This window comes from Bos grunniens, chromosome 4 (genome assembly GCF_055505025.1).
Source record: "Bos grunniens cultivar Pamir isolate PY7600 chromosome 4, Bosgru_T2T1.0, whole genome shotgun sequence".
Taxonomy (NCBI): domain Eukaryota; kingdom Metazoa; phylum Chordata; class Mammalia; order Artiodactyla; family Bovidae; genus Bos; species Bos grunniens.
The window spans coordinates 6,203,044-6,219,973 of NC_141168.1; the positions used below are offsets into that span (position 1 = coordinate 6,203,044).

Here is a 16,930-nt window from a genome sequence, read left to right on the forward strand (position 1 = left end):
TCTCCTTTGCAAGAAACCTTTCTCTGTGCTAACTCCAACCCTGGGTTTGTCTGGCTTCACTGTGGGTGGGGTACACCAATTTGGGTTGGCCAAGAGAAGAGGGCAGGTGGCGGGCACGGGCTGTCGTCTCTGCCCCCTGGAGCCTGGGGTCCATCCTTCACCCAGAGAACGACTCAGTAACAGGGTGAGCCCGGGTCCGGGTGGGGGAGGGCAGTGACCGGCTGTCTGGCAAGGCTCAGGGCTCGGTGAGGAGGAGGGGAGCCTGGAGACCCCTGCCCCAGAGTAGGGGCGGGGCAGCGGCGGGGCGTGTGGTCCTGACTCAGCAGGGCCAGCAGGCAGGCTGAGCCCGAGAGAGAGTCGGCTTCGGGGGCCGAGCCCAGCCGAGCTGGGCACGGTGACCCCCGTGAGCACCGGGGAGACCCCCAGACGGGGGCGGGGCGAGTCCCTCCGGCCGGCGGCCCCTCGCGGGCTTAGCACGCCCGACAGCACTAACCAGCAGGCCCAGCAAATCTTTTGTCGGGGCGGCGCTGAGCCAGCAGGGCGCCGCCCGCTATATCTGGGGCCCCGCGGCCCGCGGGCCGGCACTCCAGGCGGCGCAGGTGCACCATGGCGCAGCGCTCGGGGAAGGTGAGTGCCTGCGGCGGGCCCAGAACCCGCTTCCGTGGCTCTTGGTGCTCGGGCTGGTGGCTGGGGGCGGAGAGTGGCAAATTGCTGCTTGGTGCCCTTTGCCTCTGACAACCCGGGGGTAGCCTGGCCCTGGCTGAGCACCTCTGTGATGTGAGGGTTAGGAAGTACCCCCAACACTCCCTCCAGCCCCTCCAGCAAGCGCTGGCTCTGGGGCTCCAACCCCCACCCCCAGCCAGGAGCAGGCCGAGTGGTGAGCTGTGAGGGGTGCCTGGGTTGCGGTGGGGGACCCCTGCCTTGCCTCGCAGGCCCTGGGCCCCACTTCTTTCCCTGAGGCTGTTCTAATGTGACTGCTCCTTCCTCAGAATCCGCCCAGGGACACTCGGGACTAGTTCTCTGCACAACTGTTCAGATCTGAGGGGGCCTCTGAATTCTGTGGGTGACCAGTTGTCCTTGAATATCTGGGGGTGGGGAGAGCCCTCAAACACACTTGTGCAGGAAGGAGGGTAAATTTGGACCTCTCCCCTCTTCTCTAGCTCCCTGTCTTTTGGACCCCAGGGGTTACATTCAAGGTTAGTGAGTGAGAGTATTACTGCATCTGTCTGCACGGGCTAGGTTATGCCTCAGTAACAAACAGCCCCAAGAGCTCCCTCCACCAAGGTCCACACACCCTCTGTGCTGCAGAGTGACACCCTGACAGCGGCAGAAGCAAAGAGGAGAAAGGAGAAGTTTTCAGAGCTTGCGAGTCCACGCACATCCCTCTGGCCAAAGCCTCTGGCCTCACTTAACTCCGAGGGGCCCAGGGAGGCAGTTGTACCATCAGTAACAGCACACATACAGGCTGACCACAGTCACTGGGTCCAGGTAGCATTACTTTGCCAGGCCCCTTCTAGGAGCCCAAAGTATTAGTCGCTCAGTCGTGCCCAGCTCTTTGTGACCCCATGGACTGCAGCCCACCCGGCTCCTCTGTCCATGGGATTCTCCAGGCAAGAATATTGGAGTGGATAGCCATTCCTTTCTTCAGGGGATCTTCCCAACCCAGGGATCAAACCCAGGTCTTCTGCATTTCAAAGGCAGACTCTTTACCACCTGAGTCACCAGGGCAGCCCCTGAAGAGTTATTGAATGGTCGGAATGTTAGGTTCCTCTGCAGAAAGTGAGTTTGAGGTTGATATGGTTCATGTTTGTTTTTGTTTTGTTTTTATTGAAGTACAGTTGACTGACAAGATTGGCTTAGTTTCCGGTGTATAATGTAGTGACTGGATATTTTTATCCCTTACCAGATGATCACTACAATAGGTCTGGTTACCATCTGGTTCACAGTGTTCAGTGTGAGGACACCCTTCAGTGCTACATCACCATGGAGCACGGTGTCTGAACTGACCGCCGGGCTAGAAAAGCTCCAGATCTAACACATGCATGTCACCCGGAGGAGTGGCCCAGGGCACAAAGGGACGCGGCTACATTGAAAAAACCTGCTTTTGAGCCGTTAATCCCGCGCCGGGCCCTGACGTGGCTCTGTTGGATTCAGTCTGTCCGGTGAAGCAGACGGATCCCAGAAACCTGACTTTCTGAAAACAGTATTTGTTTATATGGCGAGTCCTGAGTGAAGTGTGTTCTTTTGGAAGCATTTCTTTGGATGTTGTGTTTTAACGATGAACAAAAATCGAGTTTAAAAACTGCAGTGGCAGTTTGAAAAGAGCCTGTTTTCACAGGGGCCCCTGGACAAAGGGGAAGTGGCTGTCTCCTCGGATCTTCTGAGATTTGTCTGCTGAACCGTGGGCCCCCGGGGTGGGGATGGTCGGGCACTGCGGCTGATCTCAACCTGCCATCCATGCGTTCTTTCACCTGATCAAGAGACAGGGTTGAGCACCTAGTGTATGCAGCAGGTCTGGGCCTGGGGACTCAGGATTCAGTGGGGGTGTTGGGCCCCATGTGTCCATTCCCAGAACTGAAAGGAGAGGTGCACCCAACCCTGTGCCCTCTCACCTGGCTCTTCTAGATCACACTCTACGAGGGCAAGCACTTCACGGGCAGGAAGCTGGAGGTCTTCGGGGACTGTGACAACTTCCAGGATCGAGGCTTCATGAACAGGGTGAACTCGGTCCGCGTGGAGAGTGGGGCCTGGGTCTGCTTCGACCACCCCGACTTCCGGGGCCAGCAGTTCATCCTGGAGCACGGCGACTACCCCGACTTCTACCGCTGGAACGGCCACAATGACCACATGGGCTCCTGTCGGCCCGTGAGGATGGTAAGTGGGCTGGGGTCCTTCACCTGGCCGGCGTGGGGCTGCGGGGCTTCCTGCTGGAGTGATCCAGGGCTCCGTGAGCCTGCTCAAGACGTGTAACAGGTATTGGGAGGGGGGTGACCCTCCCAGCTTTAGGAACGGGTGAAACCATGGGGTCTTTAAGACGGCGAGATGTCCCTACACAGACCTAGCCACTCCCATGCGTGGGGACGAAATCGGAGAGCCCCTGGGAGTTTTCATGACCGGGTTTTCAGCAGTGCATCAGTTTCAATTTCCGATGCCAAAATCTTGCTGAATTTTCCACTTAAAACGCTATTGGAAACATCAGAAGTTTGGATTTGCAACCAGATGGGGGAAGCATTCAGCTAAAGTAAGGCTCTTGTGGGCCTGGTGTGTCCACCAGGCAGATCACCTTGTAACGCTTTTCGGGAGCCTTCGATGGAGTGGCCGATGGAAGAAGCTTGGGTATCCTTGGCCAGGCAGCGGGAAGCAGGGGACAGGACCCAGCAGACAGCTGCCATTTCACAGGGTGGACGACGAGGGGTGTCCCTCCTCCTCGGCGAAGGACTGTGTGTGTCTGGTTGTCCCTAGCGTGGGGTTTGAGGACTGGGCATTCCCATTCCTTGGGAGTCGCCCAAGTTCAAGTCTTAACCGGCCTGTTGTGAGCTCTGGATGCTAGGGCGGGGACACAACTGGTTCTGAGGAGCCAGGCGAGCAGCTCATGGGGCATCTCAGGCCTTGTGTCTGCAGGAGCACCTCCCTGGACGAGCGTGTGAGGACCCCAGGGGAGGGGCCTTCTGAGTAGAAACCCCTCAACCTCTCTCTTTTCCACACTGCAAACCCAGCTGGGCTTCAGCCTCTCAGATTGTAAGAATGCTTTCTTAGGCTTCCTATCAGGTCACCGACATTTGGAAAAAAGGAATTGCCGTGGCTGGCCCTGGGTCTTGCATAATGCTATTTGTATGAAAACTATCCCGGGTATCTTTTGAATGCTGTTCTCATAAAGAGCTGTCTTTGGGGCCAGCTCTGGCGTAGACCCAGCCCCCGCCGGCGCCAGAGCCCAAGGGGAGCTGGCCCGCCTCGGGCTTTTGGAAATACAGGGGACTCTTAAGAGGGTATGTCCTCGGCCCAGTGAGCCAGCAGGGATTTCAGCAAATGAAATCTCTTATTTGTTTTAGATTTTTGGCTTCATGTTTTAATAAAAGGTTCTGTTACAGTTTGTAAAATATTATCCTTTAAAAGCTGCCCATGGCCTGCAGCCCGGGGCGGGGTTGCCGGCATGGGGCTGGGGGTGGGCGGTGATGGGCACAGGAATGCCGTGGTGTGTCTGGGCAGGAGGAAGCCCAGTGCACCAGGCCAGTCAGAGGGTGGCCGCTGTTCCAGGCGGGCTGGCCCTCTCTGGATCCTGGGTTCTTTAGTTAAAGAAAGAGGAGAGTAGACTGATTTGAGACCCTGAATCTTTTTAAAGAAATAGATGCCTTTCATCCAAACAAATCTTATCTGCAAGTTCTGGGCTGAGGGGCGGGTGTTTGGCTGGGGAGGGGCGTGGAACTCACTAGCTCTTCAGCCCAGGAGCTCTTGGGTACCCCAGGGCCCTGGGTGAGTTTCCGCTCCCACCCACACGTGCTTCTGTGGGCATTCCCTTCACTTTCTTCCCTTCCTCGCTCTCGGTGGGGGCCAGCAGCACGGGGAACACTTCCGCTTAGAAATCTTCGAGGGCTGCAACTTCACGGGCCAGTGCCTGGAGTTCAAGGAAGACTGTCCCTTCCTTCAGAGTCGGGGCTGGACCAAGAACTGTGTCAACGCCATCAAGGCGTACGGGGACGGAGCGTGAGTAGAACCCACCTGGCTTCTGCCCATGGGTCCCTGCCTGCCAGGGTGGGTTGGACCCCCAGCAGAGGGGCAGGCTGTCCCCTGCCCTGAGACCCTTTCCCTCCCTCCCCCAGCCGCCTCCCTGGCCCAGAAAGGCCAGGGTGAGGGGACACGGGGCTCCAGAGGGCCCCCGCCCACCCCCCCTGCAAAGGGCAGGGGGCCCTTTGCAGACAGTCATTCTCTAGGATTGGGCTGGGCTATGGTTTGCTTGAGCCAGGGGAAGCCTGCTCTGGGCAGGGTGGCCCTGCCCACTTGCCCACCCCTCACTGACCCTGCACTGGACCTCTCTCCTACCAAGCGCCCAGCCCTCCTAGGCGGGCCTCCCTGGGAGAGGTACCTCACGGTGGCTCACTTCTGATGGACCACGTGGCTGAGTGGGTTTTCCCTGCACGCCCTGTTCCTTCCACCAGCCGAGGAAGTCTCTGCACCCACTGTGCACATCCATCGGGCCAAGTTTCACAGCCCCTGCTCGCACCCAAGCTGGCCATCTCCTCCCCATCTACCTGGCTGGGTGGACAGTGTGTCCCCATTTTACAGATGAGCAAGCTGAGGCCCAGAAAGTTATCCCTACCCTGCAGTGAGTGGCCCTGCTGGGATGACAGCCAGGCCTTTGGCTCCAAGTTAGACTGTCCCTGCTCTGGAGCTGGGAGTCTCCCCAGACCTCAGCTCCAGCCCCCAGAAGAGCCCCAAAACATGGGTGCCAGGAGCCCAGCTCTTGTCACAGCGTCTATGGGATCCTTTAAGGCACGGGGTCAGGGTGCCAGAGGTGGTCATGCCAGGAACTGAAGGAAGACGCTTCCCACCTTTCCTGGCATGGCTGATGTTGGCTGCTGGGCCCTGGACCCTGGGCCCTGACCCAAAGGTCTTTCAGAAATTCCAGGTTTGCCCCAAGCTGATGGCACCTGGGAATCTGGGGGAGAATTCCAAAACAACCATTTGCTGGCTAAATTGTGTCTTGTGAGGCCAGAGCCGTACCTTTGGGTAGAAGATATCCTGAGCCCTGAGGCCCAACCTCCACTCACTCTCAGGGGTCCCAGGGGCTTGTTTAGAAAAGAAGGCATGGAGGAAGGAGCTAAGATTTGACTACAGGGACTTCAGGCCCCAGTTCGCCTAAGAGGAGATGAGGCTCAGACGGGTGAGGGGTCACTGGAGGCTGCCCGTGGTGGATGCCACCTCTGGACCTGGGCTCTGCTCACTCCCCATGGAGCCTTCATCCTTTGCCTCCTGTGACTTCAATTTGAAGAGATATGTAAGCCTGTGGCCCGGGGAAGGCAATGGCACCCCACTCCAGTACTCTTGCCTGCAAAATCCATGGATGGAGGAGGCTGGTAGGCTGCAGTCCATGGAGTCGCTGAGAGTCAGACACGACTGAGCGACTTCACTTTCACTTTTCACTTTCATGCATTGGAGAAGGAAATGGCAACCCACTCCAGTGTTCTTGCCTGGAGAATCCCAGGGACGGGGAAGCCTGGTGGGCTGCCATCTATGGGGTCCCACAGAGTCGGACACAACTGAAGCGACTTAGCAGCAGCAAGCCCATGGCCAAGACAAGCTGCCTGATGACGCCCCAGGATGTGTAGTCTGGGTGGGAGGGGCGCGGGGTGGTGGCTGTGGGTTGGGGGTGGGGGTCGTGGGGCTGCCAGGCCAGGATCTGGTCAGCCCCGGCCCCTGACCCGCCCCCCCCGCCGCCGCCCTCCACCCAGGTGGGTTCTCTACGAGGAGCCCAACTACCGAGGCCGCATGTATCTGGTGGAGAGGGGCGACTTCCGCAGCTTCTCCGACTGGGAGGCCCCCAGCGCCCGCGTCCAATCCCTCCGCCGGGTGGCCAACTTCTAACCGCCCACCCGCCCACCGAGGTCTGGCCGCGACCAGGAGCCGCACCCCTGGAGGAGAGTCCCCTCTGCCCACCCCGGGACCATGGGGAATAAACGTCCTAAAAGCCAAGCGCTGAGTGACTTCTCTGCCCTTTGTGACCAAGGGACAGTGTCGGGGGAGGTGGCGGGGCGGGGCGCCCCAGGCCCTGGAAGGACCGACCAGGAAGGGTGGAGGGGGACGCCGTGAGGCACCCGCTGGGAGAACATCAGGGTGGAGGGGACCTGCAGGTCGTGGAGTCCAACCCTGTCGGTTCACATGTGAAAAGCCAATGACGCACAAGGGGAGGCACCACCTTGGACCTAGGACGGGACGAGGTGTCTCCTCTACCTGAAATGCCTTCCCGGGCCAGCTAGGGGAGAAGGGGAGGGGGGTCGTTATGGGGGAGGGTGTGATGGGGTGGGGGAGGGGGACCGAGGGGAGGGAAGTGATGGGGGAGGGGCAAGAATGGAGGGTGATGGGGTGGGGGAGGGGACCATGCCAGGCGGCATGGTCTGGTCCACTCTACCACCAAAGCCTGACCCAGGGCCCCTGAGTTGGCATCTCATAGGGGAGAACCTTCTAAAAGGATGGGCTTGACCGCAGGGGCAGATCACCCCTTACAGCCTGTAAGGAGAGAGAAATTGAAGGGCTTGGAAGAAGCAGGGATTGTTGCCTGATCAGGTGGGCTCTGAGGAGGGGAAGGGGAGGAGACAGGAGGCGCCTTCAGGGCTGAAAGGCCAGGGCGGGGGAAAGCCCCGACTCTCACAGTGCTGCTCAACCCAGGACCGCCACTCTCCTCACCCCAAGGAGAATTCACAGAGTTTCTCTGTACTGTGGGCCCTCTCCAGGGCAGTGGGCCCACCTTGGTGGGCTGGGCTTGATGGGAGGGGCGTTCACACACACACACACATCCCTGCCAGGGGACAGAGAAGGAGGAACCTGGCCTGGGAGGGAGTGGGGTTTCCAGGAATAAGAGACCACCGTGGCTTCCCTGCTGCCTTAGTGGTAAAGAATCTGCCTGCCAATGCAGGAGACACGGGTTCCGTCCTGGATCGGGGAAGATCCCACACGCCTTGGAGCAACAAAGCTCCGCTAAGCGCCACAGCTATTGAGCCTGTGTGTTAAAGCCTGGGAGCCAAAGCTGCTGAGCCCCTGTGCCGAAACGACTGAAGCCTAAGCTCCACAGCAAGAGAAGCCACCGCAATGAGAAGCCCATACACCGCAACCAGAGAAAGCCCGTGTGCAGCGACAGAGGCCCAGCACAGTCAAAAATCAATCAATCAACCGTAAAAAAAGAAGCTCCTGACCCCTCCCCGCCCGCACTTCAGTGTCCAGCCTACCCCCGTACCCTCCCACTCAGTGAGACGACAAGTAAGCTGCTGGACCCGGGAGTGACCCAGGTAACGCGCCTCCTGCCCGTGGCCGACCGCCAGAGTCCTGAGCTGTCTCCATCTAAACTAAGGACTTGAAGAAACAACCATGAAACTCACCGCAAACCAGTGTAAGACCCTGAGCCCACAATGCCTCGCCGCCTGTGAGTCGAGAAGAGGGTTTGCCGAAAGCCATGCTCTTGTTCTCTGCTGCTTTGCTCAGGGAGGCCGTCTCTCTGGTTGAGCTCAGCCATGTTTGTCTTCAGGTGTGGGAGGCCCTGCCTGAAGCCAGGCCCCTGTGCCTGCTCAACTGGTCTTTCCTGCAACTGTCTGACCCTCAGAGCTCCACATCAGGCCTGGGAGAGGAGGGGTCAGCAGCCCAGCTGGCCCCCAGCCTGCAGGACCTCACACCCCTTTCCCCAATGTTGATGTTGATGATGCTTCCATTGAAGTTTTTATCTTATGCACTGACTTGATGCCGGGCTCTCTAAGAGTGGAATCTGTGTCATTTTACTTGCGTACGAAAGCGAACTCGCTCAGTCGTGTCCGACACTTTGTGACCCCCATGGACTGTAGCATACGAGGTTCCTCCATCCATGGAATTTTCCAGGTAAGAGTACTGGAATGGGTTGCTGTTTCCTTCTCCAGGGGATCTTCCTGACCCAGGGTTTGAACCCGGGTCTCCATCATTGCAAGCAGACGATTTTACTGTCTGAGCCACCAGGGAAGCTTATGTACAATAACACCGTTATTGTGATAAGCTTATTATCGCCACTGCAAAGGAGAGCTAGACACACACAGGTTAGGCAACTTGCCCAAGGTCACAAGCAGTCAGGGTTCAGACTGGGCCTGGCTGATACCTTCGCTCCTCATCACTCCACTAGACTGCCACATATTTGCATATGTGGGTGTATTTCACAACAGTTAAGGTAACAGTAGTCCACCCAGCAGCAATCACACACGCAGAACCATAGTCCCTGCGTCACCTCATTCAAACTCCCAGTGACCCGTGAGGAAAGGGTTCAGGAAGAAGCGGGGCCTGGTGCGAACTGGGAGCAAAATCAGTAGATTCGGGGCTAGGATAATGGAAACTGCTCTCTCATAGCTCCGGAGGCCAGAAGTCCAGGATCGAGGTGCAGGCTCCTCCGGCTTGCTGGTGGCCATCTTCTCCCTGTGTCCTCACCTGGCCTTTTCTCTGTGTTGCCTGTGTCCAAATCTCTTCTTAGAAGGACACCAGTCATATCGGATTAGAGTCCAACCTAACAACCTCATTTTCACATAATCACCTCTTTAAAGACGCTGTATCTCCAAATGCAGTCACATTCTGAGGTTCTAGGGCTTCCCCCGTGGTGCTAGTGGTAAAGAGCCCACCTGCCAGTGCAGGACACCTAAGAGACTCGGCTTTGATCCCCAGGTGGGGAAGATCCCCTGGAGGAGGGCCTGGCAACCCACTCCAGTATTCTGTTCTGGAGAATCCCAGCCACAGAGGAGCCTGGCAGTCTACAGTCCATGGGGTTGCAGAGTTAGACACAACAGAAGCTACTTAGCACATACGCACATCTGAGGTTCCCATATGAATTTCAGAGAGACACGTGGCAGCCCGTAACACGAACCAAATAGCCTCTCTGGACCTCAGTCTCCTGCTCTATGATAGGAGCTCTCATGTCTGTTGTTCTGTATGGTTGCATTGTGCTGAGTCACTCAGTCGTGTCCTACTCTGCAACCCCATGGACTGTAGCCCACCAGTCCCCTCTGTCCATGGGATTTCACAGGCAAGAATACTGGAGTGGGTTGCCATTTGCTCCTCCAGGGGATCTTCCCGACCCAAGGGTGGGATCCCCGTCTCCTGCATCTCCTTGCATTGGCAGGCAGATTCTTTACCACCGAACCAACTGGGAAGCCCTGTTCCAGCTGTTTACACAGCTGTAAAAGCCAAACAACTAACTCTGAGAAGGTGCCGTATGAATACTGGTTATTAGTTGTAAGGGACACACTCAAGGTCACCCAGAACCCTGGCAGAGCAAGGGTTAAGGGCCAGCTTGGGGTCTCCACCCTGATCTTCTCTCGGTCCCTTGCTAAGCTGTTTACACAGCTGTAAAAGCCAAACAACTAACTCTGAGAAGGTGCCATATGAATACTGGTTATTAGTTGTAAGGGACACACTCAAGGTCACCCAGGACCCTGGCAGAGCAAGGGCCAGCTTGGGGTCTCCACCCTGATCTCTCGGTCCCTTGCTAGGCTGTGTCCTGGACAAGTCACTGCCCCGTGCCTCAGTTTCTCCAGCTGTACAGTGGGAATAATCCCTTCCTAGGGAATTAAGGGAGACTCACCCATGGTCAAGGAGCTCTGTCGAGTCCGGGGACCCTGGAGAGGGGCCAGGCCTCGCAGTCCTTCCGGAGTTCCAGAGGTTTCTCTGAACTCGTCCTGCTCCCCAGCACCTCATTAACTGGTGATTTCGGGCCTCAGTGATAGGCCTGTGCTCCTGGGTGACCTCCCGTTCCCCCAGTCCTCTGCTGCCAAATGTGCCCGCCAATCTGCTTCTCAATCTCAGGAAGAAAAACAGGATTCCCAGCAAAATGCTTGTGGGCAGAACTGTAATTTGTCTGAAGTCAGGCCAGGGGGCTGGTGGACCGAGGGCCAGCGCCTTCTGAAAAGAGTCACACATGCTTCACATACTTGTGTCTCCGCTCTGTGGCTTGGAGAGCCAGGCTCTCACCCAGCCATCCCCAGTCCTCAGCTCTCTGACCCTCCCAAGCCCCCTGACCACCAGGAACCTCATGTGCTGTGTATCAGGCCTGTCTCACCCCTGGAAAACATCCCCTCTGAAATCAGCAACGATGCTCTCACTCTCTCCCCACCGTCCCCTCCCCATCCCTGCTGCTGCCCCCCGCCCATCCCCACCCTGCCTGCTGGTGCCCCCGCTCCGATCCCGGTGAGTCCCAGGATCCTCTGCGCTCCTGGAGACCACCCCCTCCGCCATGTTCCCTGAGACTTCCTCCCGTCTCTTTCTCCTGCTGCTGCTGCTGCTAAATCGCTCAGTCGTGTCCGACTTTTAGCGACCCCATGGACCGTAGCCCACTAGGCTCCTCCATCCATGGGATTTTCCAGGCAAGAGCACTGGAGTGGGGTGCCATTGCCTTCTCCGTTTCTACTTCCTACTGCTACTGCTAAGTCACTGAAGTCGGGTCCGACTCTGTGAGACCCCATAGATGGCAGTCCACCAGGCTTCCCTGTCCCTGGGATTCTCCAGGCAAGAACACTGGAGTGGGTTGCCATTTCCTTCTCCAATGCATGAAAGTGAAAAGTGAAAGTGAACTCGCTGAGTCATGTCGGACTCTTCAAGACCCCATGGACTGCAGCCCACCAGGCTCCTCCATCCCTGGGATTTTGCAGGCAAGAGTATGGAGTGGGGTGCCATTGCCTTCTCCGGTCTCTACCTCCAGGGCCCTGCAAATCTGTGTTCCCCTCGAAAAAGCACAGAGATTTTCAATTAAAAAAAAAAACAAAAACCTGTTGAATGAGAGAGTTTAGCTAAAAAGAAAAAAGTAGTTCCTCAGTTTCCATTTGGGAAGATGAGAAGGTTCTGGATGGTGGTGGTGGTGATGGTTGCTCCCGAAAAACTTCAAGGTATTTAATGCCCAGGGCACTGGAAAACGGTTCAGAGGGGTGAGTCTTCTGTCCTTAACATGTTACCCCAGTGAAGACACATGATCTTTCTCGTTCCTGGGGGGCTGGGGGCCGTCGGGAGGTAATCCGCATGTAGAAGAGCCTCCGGCATTCCGGAGGACGCCATGGTTCCACCTGCCCACCCCTCCTGGCGCCTGGGGAGTCTCTCACTCAGTCCCCAGTTCCCCCACCCCCCCCCCGACACCTCCAGTGCCGGTCTGCGGCTGCTGATGGAACTGGAAATGCGGAAGGGGACGGCCGGGGCGAGGACCTGGGCTGAACCCGCACTGCCCGAGCCCCTTCCCTGCCCAGCCACAGCCATCTGGGGAGCCCGATGACCAGAGGGAGTGAGTGCACTGAGGCCTGCGAAGCCCAGACCTGTAAAATGAGCTTTTTGTAAACAGGCTCCTGGCCTCCCTGCTGACCTCGGCTAAAAGCCCTACTCTTTGGAATCAGTGATTGAAAACATCCGAAGAGGACAGCAGACGGTTGTGGAGCCTCGCCCTGGACTTACCAAGGGGGGCCGGGCAGTGGCTGCCCTGGACGGGCCTGTGGGTTTGGAGAAGGCTTTGCTGGACGCTGAGAACAGCCCCTTGGTTGGGTTGCGGGGAGCTGGCTGAGTGGTCAGCGATGAGAACCCTGTTCCTGGCCAGGCGGCCAGCCTCCAGGCTACCAGTGCCTGGGAGAGCGGCCATCTTACTAAAAAAAAAAAAAAAAATGAGATGGGAAAGGAATGTGAAGGCATCTTTGGGCTTTTGGAAAAGGTAGACGGACAGAGGTGAGGCCAGGGTAAGGTGAGCGTCCACAGTGTTCTGTGCAGCAGAGTCCTGCCTCTCGGCTGGAGAGCAGCTCCTGAGTGGGCCCGAGCGAGCTGGGAAATCCGTCCCGTGATGCTGAGTCGGAAAGATAAACCCGTTTCCCGGGAGGACCTCAGTGATGCCTGGGACTCGGGCCAGAGAGGAATTTATTCCCCCTGGGTCCTCAAGACCCGTACTGAACATCACAGGCTGCCTTCTCAACAGATCCCCCCCTCCACAAAGAAAAGAGCAAGTTTCTTTGGATTTTTTGCTAATCACATCCCACAGGGTTAGGCCAGTGGCATCACGCCAAAGTAAGCTTTCCATGGGGGAGAAGATTTAACATCACTTGTTTCCATAGGAACTTTTAGCAAATTCTGAGAGAATCTGGGGCACTGAAGCAGGGCCTGGCCATACTTGTTCAGTCGCTCATTCATGTCTGACTCTTTTCGACCCTAAGAACTCCAGAACACCAGGCCTCCCTGTCCATCACCAACTCCCGGAGCTTGCTCAAACTCTTGTCCATTGAGTTGGTGATACCATCCAACCTTCTCATCCTCTGTCGTCCCCTTCTCCTCCTGCCCTCAATCTTTCCCAGCATCAGGGTCTTTTCCAAGGAGTCTGTTCTTCACATCAGGTGGCCAAAGGATTGGAATTTCAGTTTCAGCATCAGTCCTTCCAGTGAATATTCAGGACTGATTTCCTTTAGGATGGACTGGTTGGATCTCCTTGCAGGCCAAAGGACTCTCAAGAGTCTTCTCAAACATCACAGTTCAAAAGCATCAATTCTTCGACTAAGATAAGCATACCTTAAAAATATTCTTCTCTTCGTAAGTGTAGGATTTTGGTGTCTGATTTATCACTTAGTTCATAGGTTAAGACAGTATGTTGATGGGAAGTGAACATGAGTCAAGCTCTTGGACTCAGAGACCAGCCACCCTATCACACCACTTCAGGGCATGTTACACTGGTGGGGGTGGGTGGGGTGTCAGTTGGATTGTCCCCCCGTTGGGAGTGGGGCAGTGCTCAGGTGGTACTCACGGGGTGGTCCCTGGGGCCTTTCTCCTCAGTGACCCCTGGGACAACGGTGTTTGTGTGTGAGCCCTGGGCAGCCATGGGTCAAGGGCAGTGAGCAGCTTGGATTCACGACAGTTGCTGTGGGTCCAATGAGGCGGTGGTCACAGGGTACTGCTCCCAACCAAGTGAAACTCAAGGTGGGGATGGGACTGTCTCTTGGGAATGATTTCTGGTGCCAGGTCAACCTGGGAGAGGAGGAGGCCGGAGCCAAGGGTACTCACAGCCTCATCCAGACACGCATTCCTCAAGTCCTGGCTGCCAAGAAGCCGGCTTTTCCCGAGTGCTTGACCTTCTTTAACCTGGGTGTTCATCTCTCTTTCACTTGCTATCTTTCCAGTAAATCCCCCTTTCTTGCTTAAACCCACCAAACTCAGTTTCTTTTGCAGCAGCCGAAGAATGCTGACCTCCCCCTCCTAGTCGACCCCTCCTTTCTGCTCCCAGGAAAATAAAGGCAGGTGTGGAATTAGCGGTCCACTGGACCTGGCCTCCACCTGAAAGGACCTGAAATTCATGTAAATACCATTTGTAGGATTAGCAACTCCAGTATGAATTACCCTTGGCTTCAGAATCCACACAGAGAACAAGCAAATACATGGTTTTGCGGGCAGCTAGAAATCTTCTGGAATGAGTGAAAACAGATGTTGCTAAACCAGGCTCCCCCATTGTCCCTCCAAGTCACACACAGACACACGCGTACACAGGCACGCATGCTCTCTAACCAGGGTGCCTTGCTGTGGCAGATGAGGCAGAAGAGAAGAGGGGCCTGCGTGCAGAGGCTCTGAGGTCTCTGCCCCGAGGGTGGCTGTCGGCTTGCTTATCTCATCCCCAGAGAAGTGCTGGGCCAGCGGCATCCACAGACCCTCTTCTGAATATTCAGGGAAAGGCACTCTTGCCAGATGTCTGCCCAAGATCTCTCTGGGGAAATTCTGCGGGACTGGACAGGAAGGTTGACCTGTGAGCCTCCTGTGCATTGGCACAGAGGTGGGCTTACTCCTTTCAAGCCACTGACTCCCTGTCATTTCATGGACACGTCCTTAGACTTGGTGTGAACAGAGCTGGAATCTCAGATCTCCACTCACTAGCTGAGCCACTTTGCTTAACTGCTTGAGGCCCCAGTTTCCTCATCAGTAAAACCAGGAAGATAATACTTACCTTGAGTTGTTGTTACGGAAGCTAAAAGTTATTGAAGTGAAAAAGTGTTAGTCTCTCAGTTGTGTCTGACTCTTTGCCACCCCATGGACTGTAGCCCGCCAGGCTCCTCCATCCATGAGGTTCTCCAGGCAAGAATACTGGAGTGGGTTGCCATGCCCTTCTCCAGGGGATCTTCTCAACCCAATGATCCAAGCAGGGTCACCGGCATTGCCTGCAGATTCTTTACCATCTGAGCCACCAGGAAAGTATAATTGTACCTGCCTCGTGATTGCCATTTGATTATAGTGAAATCATATAAAAATTCCAAAACATAGGAATTTTTGCTTCATGCTATGGGTGTGGGTGTGGGTGCGTGTAAAATCTGTAAGAAAGCTTCTACCCTTCTTGGCAATGGTCACTTTCCTATTGGGCGGTGAATACAGAGGCCTGGCTTTATCTCTTCATAATCTGTTGCAGACAAGATGCTTGCGAAGAGTGTGAGTGATGGGTTAGTTTCAGGTAACTATTAATACTTGCAAGGAGTTGCCAGAGTTGGCCTGAAACCAGAGATGGCTGCCACCTGCACCGGGAAAATGAGGATGCCGAGGAAGGGGTGTGTGTCAGATATTCCTCCCTGAGGCTGAAATCTGGAACGTAGGGAAAGAGACCCTCACTGCCCCCCCACCCCACCCCCCTTCCTCGCTTAACAGCAAGTGGAAGCCTAGTAATTCCACTTCAAGAATTTCGAGATGTTTAATCGTTGCATAATGGGAGGACCCTGTGCTGGGGCCAGAGAAGGTAGAAAGGATCAGACCAGGGCCCTGAAGGAAGGAGAGATGGACCCCTTAGAACAACAGGAAGGTCCCTGCAGGCCCACTGCCCCCCACCCCTTGCTCCCCCGGCAACAGAGTGGATGCTGAGGCAGCATTTGCTCAGCTAAACTCTCGAGTGGACAATTCGGGTGTTTCCAGTTTGTGAAAACTGCAAATAAAGCTGCTATGAAAATTCACGTGTAAATCTTCATATGGATGGATGCTTTCGTCCTCCTGGGTAAAGCAGAATGGATGAGTCATGTGGTAGGTGTATGTTTTACTCTCTAGGAAACTGCCAAACTGTTTCCCAAAGTGATTGTACTGTTTTATATTCTTATCAGATGTGCAGGCATGCCTCTGAGATACGGGTTCAGCTCCAGAGCACAGCAATAAAGTGAATATATCAATACAAGTCACACAAATGTGGGGGTCTCCCACTGCGCGTAAAAGTTATGTTTATACATAGTGTCCTGTGTGCAACAGCATTATGTTTTTAAAAAGCAGTGGTGGATTAGTACTAAGTTGTGTCTGACTCTTGCGACACCATGGACTGTAGCCCGCCAGGCTCCTCGGTCCATGGAATTCTCCAGGCAAGAATACTGGAGTGGGTTGCCATTTCCTTCTCCAGGGGATCTTCCGGACCCAGGCAGATTCTTTACCGACTGAGCTACGTGGGAAGCTCCTTTTAAAAAGTACACACCTTCATTTTAAAATGCTTAAAAATACTTTATTGCTGAAAAGTGCTAACGACCATCTGAGCCTTCAGCAAGACCTACCTACTAGTAACATCGAAGGTCACTTGTCAAAAATCAGCGTAATAAATACAATGTCCCCTACCACGAACCTTCAAGTTGTGAATTTTCGAAGATGTGAATGTGGAGCTTATGAACGGAGACCTGACGGAATTGGAGGTCAAGGGAAAGGACGAAGAGAGGCAAGAGATTCACGACGCAGGAGATGGCAGGGAGGTTTTCTTTCTTTGAGGAGGCGCTGTTGGGTTTTGAGGTGCAGAACTACATGAGAGTTGCCGCAGCCGTGCAGAAAGCAGTCCAATGCTACTGTGTCGATGATCGGAAGATAAGAGCTGCTACCCAGACATCAGTGGATCTTTGTTTCAAGAGGGTAGATAGCTTTGGATCCAGCAAGAACCCGTGGTGTCGACTGTCAGGCGTGACACTGCAGCCCGCCCTCCGTCTCCCGTCGCTGACGACCCTTCAGCTCTACCCTCTCCCACCTCCCCTCCTTCTCCAGTCTAACTCTTCCTGCCTGTTCACAAAGTGCCAGCCCCCATATGCCATCTGTTGTCCTGGACTACTGTACTCTTCAAGGTACTGAACACCAAGATTAAAAACGTTTTTCTTCTTTTGTGTGTTTGTGTTTTTTTTTAAGTGTTATTTGTGTGAAAAGTATTATAGACCTCTTATCGTCAGCACCATATAGCTGAATGTGTTAGTTGGGTACCTAGGCTCACTTTGCTGAA

The 16,930-nt window shown here is 55.3% G+C and overlaps 1 protein-coding gene across 1 annotated transcript; it reads left to right on the forward strand.

The window, feature by feature from the left end:
- Positions 1 to 1,906: 1,906 nt before the first annotated feature.
- Positions 1,907 to 6,687, forward strand: CRYGN (crystallin gamma N). The gene is made up of 3 exons (XM_086398146.1): positions 1,907 to 2,874; positions 4,556 to 4,701; positions 6,447 to 6,687. The coding sequence occupies exons 1-3, from the start codon at positions 2,710 to 2,712 to the stop codon at positions 6,577 to 6,579; spliced, it is 444 nt and encodes a 147-aa protein (XP_086254272.1). The 5' UTR covers positions 1,907 to 2,709; the 3' UTR covers positions 6,580 to 6,687.
- Positions 6,688 to 16,930: the final 10,243 nt, after the last annotated feature.

What these genes read in the sequence shown, in the direction of transcription:
- CRYGN (XM_086398146.1), top strand. Translation starts at nt 2,710, where the DNA reads ATGAACAGGGTGAACTCGGTCCGCGTGGAGAGTGGGGCCTGGGTCTGC. An exon ending in CCTGTCGGCCCGTGAGGATG is followed by an intron (nt 2,875 to 4,555) that starts GTAAGTGGGCTG and finishes GGGGGCCAGCAG; the next exon opens with CACGGGGAACACTTCCGCTT. An exon ending in AAGGCGTACGGGGACGGAGC is followed by an intron (nt 4,702 to 6,446) that starts GTGAGTAGAACC and finishes CCCTCCACCCAG; the next exon opens with GTGGGTTCTCTACGAGGAGC.